We start from the raw sequence: 8,137 nt of genomic DNA, 5'->3' as shown, positions 1-8,137 counted from the left end.
CCCTACATTAGTTCTTCCAAAATGCATCACTTCGCATTTATCCGGATTAAATTCCATCTGCCATTTCTCCACCCAATTTTCCAGCCTATCTATATCCTGCTGTATTGCCCGACAATGCTCTTCGCTATCCGCAAGTCCAGCCATCTTCGTGTCATCCGCAAACTTGCTGATAACACCAGTTACACCTTTGTTGTGGGAGCTGGAGGAGATTACCGAGACCAGGGTCGGAATTCCCCGGCCACTCAAGCCCCGCCGCCACTGCTCGCGAGGACAGAGAATTTGGCGCTCAGCCACGTCTCCATTCACTGCAGCTGGACTGGAAAATCCCGCCGGCAGGAACGGCTGGAGAATCCCACCTCGGAGATCATGGAGGGATTTGGAAACAAGGATGAGAATCTCTGATGAAGGGTCATCCAGACTCGAAACGTTGGCTCTATTCTCTCTCCGCAGACACTGTCAGACCCACTGAGATTTTCCAGCATTTTCTGTTTTTGTGTGAGAATTTATTTTAAAGTCAGGATGTTGGTTAAACAGAAGATAGCGTATGTCAGCGAGCACAGGAGAGAAAGAGCGATGGGTCTTGCTATGATTAGGACACAAGCAGATATTAAAGGTGGTGCTCTGTCACAGAACCCTCAGCAATGAGAACACAAATTCAGGAAAGTTACCTTCATGGAGCAGAAGACAGAAGCATAACAGCATCGCTTGTCGGCCTTTTGGCTAAGATCAAGTGTAGTATGGATTGGATGCTGCGCTTGGTTGAGGTCATTAGGTTACATTGAAGCTTCATATGTTTCATATGAAGCAATTTTTAAAAGCGGCATCTCGGCCTTTTGGCTAAGATGCAAATGAGCTCAAGTTTTGGAGGAGGAACCTCCCCCTTCTCCAATCAGCTTGGCTCATGTAGATCAGGCCCAGGACAGGGTGATTTGGTCGCTCGCCCTGTCTTGTCAGCCTGGATCTGAAATGTCTCAACTTGTCTGAATTGGATTTGATTTGATTGAATTGGAAAAGTATTTTTAAAAAGTGTCTTACACACTAGAAAGAGAAAGGTGGTCAGTGCATGGGAACACCACGCCAATGACACAAGGATTAGTGAGACGGTAATGGAGACAGGAACAGGAAAGCACCAAGAAACATTGAGCGATTAAGTGAATGGATGAAACTGATGGATTTCAGGTAAGGTCAGAAAAAATAAGAGCGGGAGAAGGACATTCAGCCCATCGAGCTTACTCTGTCCTTCAACAGGGCCATGGCTGATCTGACTGTGACTTTAAGACCTGTTATTGTTAAATTCTCAGGCACTGGAGTGTGGCGACTAGAGGATTTTCACAGTAACTTCATTGCAATGTAAGCCTACTTGTGACTCTAATAAAGAAACTTTTTAAAAAGTTTATTCATTCTAACTTCCCCAGTGAGGGAAACATCCTCTCACATTCACCTGTCGAGTCCCCTCAGAATCTTATATCACCTCTCATTCCCCTAAACTGCAATGAAATGTAGGCCTAATCTGCTCAACCTTTCCTCATAAGACAACCCCCTTCATCCCAGGAATCAGCTGATTGAACCTTCTCCGAATTGCTTCCAATAGAAGAGTATCCCTCCTTAAGTAAGGGAACCAGAACTGTGCACACTCCTCCAACGCAGTCTCACTGATGTCCTGTACTGTTATATCAACACTTCCCTACATTTCTAATCTACCTCCCTGCAATTAAGGCCAACTTTCTATTTAGCTTCCTAATTACCTGCTGCACTTGCACACATTTGTGATTCATGTACAAGGACACCCAGGTCCCTCTGCACTGCAGCATTCTAGAGTCTCTCTCCATTTAAATAATAATCTGTTTTTCTATTCTTCCTGCCAAAGTAGACAACCTCACATTTCCCCACATTATGGTGCCAAAGTTTTGCCCTTTCACTTAACCTGTCCATGTCCCTTTGCAGATTCTTGGGCTGGAATTTTCCAGCTGTTCTCGCTCCGCTGCTGCTGCGAGCGAGGACGGAGAATTTTGCGCTCAGCCAAAAATCCATTCACTGCAGCGGGACTGGAGAATCCTGCTGGCGTGAAACAGCCAGAAAATTCCAGTCTTTGTGTCTATTCGCGAGGATTCAAAGTGTTCCCCGGGGGGATGGGGGTTGCGTTAAGCTACATATCAACAATGATTTCATTAAATGGTGGAACAGACACAGGCAAATGAACTACTTCCACCTATTCCTACTTTCCCTGTCCTAATATGTCCCCTGGCTCCATATGAATTCTGAATGATCCAAAATAGTCAGCTCCAGTGAAGTAGAATCATAGATTCATAGACTCTTTACAATGCAGAAGGAAGCCATTCGGCCCATCGAGCCTGCACCAAACTTGAGATGTTAGGGACAAATTCAAGTTGCCCTTGCAGTCAATGTCTCACGGCTAACGTATGAACACTCAGGGATCCAGGGAATCGAGGAATGAGAGCATCGAGCCTGCACCAATGACAATCCCACCCAGGCCCTATCCCCGTAACCCCAGGGATTTGCCCTAATCCCCCTGACACTAAGGGGCAATTTAGCATGGCCAATTCACCTAACCCACACATCTTTGGACTGTGGGAGAAAACCGGAGCACCCGGAGGGAACCCAGGCAGACACGGGGAGAATGTGCAAACTCTACACAGACAGTAACCCAAGGCTGGGAATCAAACCCAGGTCCCTGGCGCTGTGAGGCAGCAGTGCTAACCACTGTGCCACCGTGCCGCTGACATGAACCGTATGTTGTAAATATTAACTGCATTTCTAAAGGTAATGTGTACAACAAAGGAATAAACTGATTGGATTTGCTCCTTATCCAATACCAACGTTGAGCTGTCACTTTTAGAAATTTAATGAATAAAGTATATTTTTGGAAAAGAAGTTGGCGAGAGAGAGAAACGGGTAGAGAGCTTGCCAGCTCGTGAATAAACAGATCTTAATCAGAGGGCGCATTTTGACTATAATTGTAATTTTATCAAAAACATCTAAAGCACATCTGTTCAAAAACTAACCACAGAGTTACGTCACTTCTGGAGTGTGTCGCTGAGTAGCTCACTCACATGTTGCTGGCAGTGTGGTAATGTCAGTAATGTTAACTGCTTTCACAGGGTTTCGCTTACGCTCCTTCAACGCTTTGTGATCATTACTGAGAGCGGAGATTCATTCCCCAGTTTGTCCTTTTAATGGGTAAATAACCACTCATCGGAGAACAATGCGGCTGATAGAAACTTGCAACTATTTCCTCCTGGCTGCCTGCGTTTACTTTACCGTACACTTAGAAGGTAAGATATCTCCGATTCCTATCTGGGTAAGAAATACAAATTGTCTCTTCATTTAGTAAGGAACTGGCTGCTATCAAACCAAACTCCATCCATTCCATAATCACAGTTAACACTGTGTCAAGTTTTAATATGTAAATATCCTTCTGGAGAAAGGTTTGAGTTGGGCGGTTACAGATCATAGATAGCTTAATTATCTCGATTGTGGCGCATGCAGACTGGTATATTGTTCGCAAATTCAGAGAGGCCAAAGAGATTCAACAGGGAGTTAATTCTGATCAGGTCCAAAAACTTTATCAACTCAACAGAAAACAGGTCTTCAGGAGCTGTACATTGAGGCTGGAGTTCTGTTCAGCATGAAAAAAGGCTATTTGGCCCATCACATTGTGCTGGCTCTTTGAAAGAGTGAATCCAATTTATCTCTCTCCATGCTCTTACCCCCATAGCCTTACAAACTTTTCCTTTTCAGTTATTTATTCAGTAGCTTTTTGAAAGTTCCTATTGAATCTGCTTCCACCGCCCTTTCAGGCAGCGCCATCCAGATCACAACAACTCGCTGTGCAAAAAAACTCCTCATCTCCCCCCCTCAATTTTTTACCAGCAAAGTTTAATCTGATTCCCTCCGGTTCCCAATCACCTGTCAGTGGAAACACTTTTTCCTTATTTACTCTATCACAGCCCTCCGTGATTTTGAGCACTTTGATTAAATCTCCCTTTAACTCTCTCTACTCTAAGGAGAATAATCCCAGTTTCTCCAGTCTCTCCACGTTAACTGAAGTCCCTCATTCCTGGGAACATTCTGGTGAATCCCCTTCGCCCCTCTCCAAGCCCCTGATTGGAAGTAAGATCCTACATGGGAGCCAATGACCTCTGACTGGTGATCAGAGGAAATTCAGCTCCTTGGACCAGACTGGGCCTTCACACTGGTAGATGAAAGAGGAAAGTGGAAGGAATAATTTTATAATGAGGGTCATTAGAACAGAGACAACTGTAACATGGTTTATAGAATGTGATTGGATCAGTATTTAATATGAAGGATAGAAAATGGTGCAGCGAAGTTGCAGCATAAATGGGGTCAGAATTGACAGCTCCAGTTAAAGAGCTAGCACGAGGGGCTGAATGGTCTCCTATGCTATACTTCTGTACAGACCATCTCTGTGTCTTTTTATCCAGCCCATTCTGTCTGTGCCTGTCAGAAAGAACTATCCAGCCTAATTCCATTTTTCCGCTTGTGATCCCTATGCCTATAGGTAACAGCACCTCAAGTACATTTCTAAGAGGTTTTTTTTAAATGTAATTAGGGTTTCTGTCTTTATCCCCCTGTTAGGCAGTGAATTCCAGATTCCCGACCACCGTCTGGGTGAAATATATTTCTCAACTCTCCTCTAATCCTTTGTCAATGACTTTAAATCTCTCCCCACTACTTAATGAACTCTGTGCTCAGGGAAGTAGGTTCTGCTTCTCCATTCTGCCTTCTCAGTTTCTAGGAAAACAACCCCAGCTTCTTAATCAACCTCCATAAGTAAAATTCTCCTACCTAGACAATCTTCTCTCTAACGTAATCACATTCTTCCTGTAATGCGAAGGAACTGTACACAGAACACCAACCACGACCTAATTAATATTTTATCCTTACCCATATGTATAATCTCACACTTACTGGGCTGAATTCTATTTGTCACTTTTCTGCCCATCTAACAAGTCCATTGATATCTTCCTGCTTGCTACACAGACAAATCTTGTATCATTTGCAAACTGCTAATCATTTCCCCTACGCTCATTGTTTTCTGTGATTTCTTTGATTTGATCAGATATCCAACAATTCCTTGTAAACCACACGACTCTAAATGTTATCTATTGCGCCTGATGCAAATGTTAACAGCAGAGTGATGCTTTTCTGTTTTAAGATACTCGTCCTTTCCAAACAAAACCATTTTGAAGCAAAGTCATTGTTTCTGAGAAGTGTCATCAGCAGAATCATTCAGTTCTGGTAAAAGATGTATTTCCAAACCATTCTCCTAGTTATTGCAACTTCTGAATCTTTGCTTTTAATATAAACACTACAATTAAAATGCTGATTTATCCATTCAGTGTAAAGTCAGGGAGTTCAAAATGTATATTCAACTCACGCCAAACGGAATTTTATTCTTAATTCAGAAAACTATTTTAGGGTTTCTCATTTCATCTTTAATATTGGCTTTATTTTTTGACATCACTAACTTTGGGTAGATGCATACTTGCTTCAACGGTAGTACAATAGTTTGATTCAATAGTTTCAAACATATTTGGAAATCCCTACCCCTTACGGTAAACCCTGCTTATCATAGACAACCCTCATACTGGACAAATAGCCATGTCAAAAGGTGCCCACTATCCTTCAAGGTGACAGGGCAAAGTTGATCAGATGGTTAAGAAAACAAATGGGACATGCGTCATTGACAATAAGATCATTGGCGACTAAAACAAGGAGGTTACGCTGAACCTTTATAAACCACTGGTTAAATCCCAGCTGGAGGATTGTGTTCAACTCTTAAATCTGTGTCCTCTCGGTCTTGATCCTTTTGCGAGCGGGAACAGTTTCTTCCTGTCTACTCTGTCTCTCATGATTTTGAACATCTCTATCAAATCTCCTGCCAGCCGTCTTCTCTCCAAGGAGAATGGCCCCAACCTCTCTAATCTATCCTCAAAACTAAAGGCTCTAAGATTGTGTGACTATATTGGGAAGTTCATTCAGGACTTATGTGGGTGGCACAGTGGTTGGCACTGCTGCCTCACAGCTCCAGGGACCTGAGTTTGATTCCCGGCTTGGGGCACCGTCTGTATGGAGTTTGCACATTCTCCCCGTGTCTGCGGATGCTCCGGTTTCCTCCCACAGTCCAAAGATGTGCAGTTTAGGTTGATTGGTCATGCTAAATTTCCCCTGAGAGTCCTGGGATGTGTAGGCTACAAGGATTAGCGGGGTAGATATGTGGGGTTCTGGGAATAGGGCCTGGGGTGGGATTGTGGTCGGTGCAGACTCGATGGGCTGAATGGCCTCCTTCTGCACTGTAGGGTTTCTACGATTTCTATGACTTACCTGTTTTTTGGGGGGGTGGAGGGGACATGGTGATATCACTGGATTAGTAATCTAGAGGCTCTGGGGTCACAGGTTCAAATCCCCTCAGGGCAGCTGGTGGAATTTAAATTCAATTAATAAATTCTGGAATAGAAAAGCTAATCTCAGTGATTGGTGACTATGAAACTATCATGGATTGTTGTAAAAACCCATCTGATTTACTAATGTCCTTTAGGAAGGTAAATCGGTCGCCCTTGCCCAATCTGGCCTTTTATGTGACTCAGGGGTAATGCCCACACCCCTTGAAAGAATAAATAAATTAAAAACTTCTGCTGATTTCAATCCAGGTGGTTAGATCTCTGAGTTATTTCATCATCGGTTTCCCGCAGGTTAAATACCATGTCTGAGGAGATTCTGGACAAAACAATTTCAATTCTTATAATTCAAGAGGAAGTGAGATTTCCTGTTAAAATTGTGTTTGTTACTTTGTTTATCACACACTGCACATGGTTGTAAAATCCCACTCACAGCTCTAAATGGTGAACAAAGTAATAATATTGTCATCATTCATTTGAAGTGTAGTCACCATTGTAATGAGGGGTACACCATTGTAATGTGGGGTACACCATTGTAATATGGAGTTCACCATTATAATATAGGGTACATTCTTGTAATGTGGGTATATCATTGTAATGTGGGGTGCACCATTGTAATGTAGAGTATATCATTGAAACGTGGGATGCTCAATTATAATGTAGGGTACACCATTGTAATGTGGGATACTCCATTGTAATGAGGGGTACATCATTGTAACGTGGAGTACACCATTGTAATGTGGGGTACACCATTGTAATGTAGGTATATTATTGTAAGGTGGGAAGATGGCGGTGTGGCTCTAATGTCACTGGGTAATCCAGAAGCCGAAGTTCATCGTCGGGGGACACGAGTTCAAATCTCACCATGGCAGCTGGTGGAATTTAAATGTAATTAATAACTAGTTTCAGTGACTATGTCTATCAACTATTTATCATGGACAAAAGCATCTGATTCACGGAGGGAAGGAAATCTACGTACATGTGACTACAGACTCGTAGCAATGTGGTTGACTCTGAAATGACTGCAGCAAACCGTTCCGTTCAGGGGCAACTAGGTGTGGGCCATAAATGATAAAGTAAAGCAGAAACATAACAGCCAACTTGTACATAGCAAGATCCCATAAACAGCCATGTGATAGTGACCAGAATATCTGTTTCTGAGGCTAGTTGAGGATAAATATTAGCCATGACAACAGATTGTAATGACTTCAATCAGGCCATTGAGGTCGGAGTATGGACTCCCTGATTCAGGATCTAATTGATGGGCCAATCAGGGAGTTTTTTCCTTGTACTTAACTGGGAATGTCAGTTCCTCTGGCGCTCCCGAAGGTAGACTGCTGCCTGATAGCACTCTGTGTACTGCTGTTGGATTGTAAATAAAGGCTATTTCCAAGATATAACTCCCTGAATCTTCTATGCAAGTGTAGCACGGGCTCTTCTGTGTCCACAGTGTGTTGCTTTAAGGTTTCATCTGACAGTGCAGCCCTCCCTCAGAACTGCAAATATTTTGTGCTCAAATCTATGGAATGAGGGTTATTCTCATGACCTCCTGAGTCCAGAGGGGTGGGTGCGACTCGCTGAGATACAGCATGCAGCGGCAATGATCAATGCTGCAAATGCGGCACGGTAGCACAGTGGTTAGCACTGCTGCTTCACAGCTCCAGGGTCCCGGGTTCGATTCCCGGCTCGGGTCACTG

General features: G+C 43.4%; 1 protein-coding gene across 2 annotated transcripts in view; it reads left to right on the top strand.

The window, feature by feature from the left end:
* Nucleotides 1-3,065: 3,065 nt before the first annotated feature.
* Nucleotides 3,066-8,137, top strand: part of LOC144499993 (B- and T-lymphocyte attenuator) — a 53,239-nt gene continuing 48,167 nt past the window's right edge. Inside the window, exon 1 of one of the 2 annotated variants that reach the window (XM_078222728.1) lies at nt 3,066-3,293. In XM_078222728.1, the coding sequence (XP_078078854.1) occupies nt 3,224-3,293 (70 nt within the window). In that variant the 5' untranslated portion in view covers nt 3,066-3,223. The remainder of the gene's footprint in view (nt 3,294-8,137) is intronic. The other variant, XM_078222729.1, reaches the window with a different exon arrangement.

This window comes from Mustelus asterias, chromosome 10 (genome assembly GCF_964213995.1).
Source record: "Mustelus asterias chromosome 10, sMusAst1.hap1.1, whole genome shotgun sequence".
NCBI lineage: Eukaryota > Metazoa > Chordata > Chondrichthyes > Carcharhiniformes > Triakidae > Mustelus > Mustelus asterias.
This window is presented reverse-complemented; position numbering and strand designations above follow the sequence as displayed.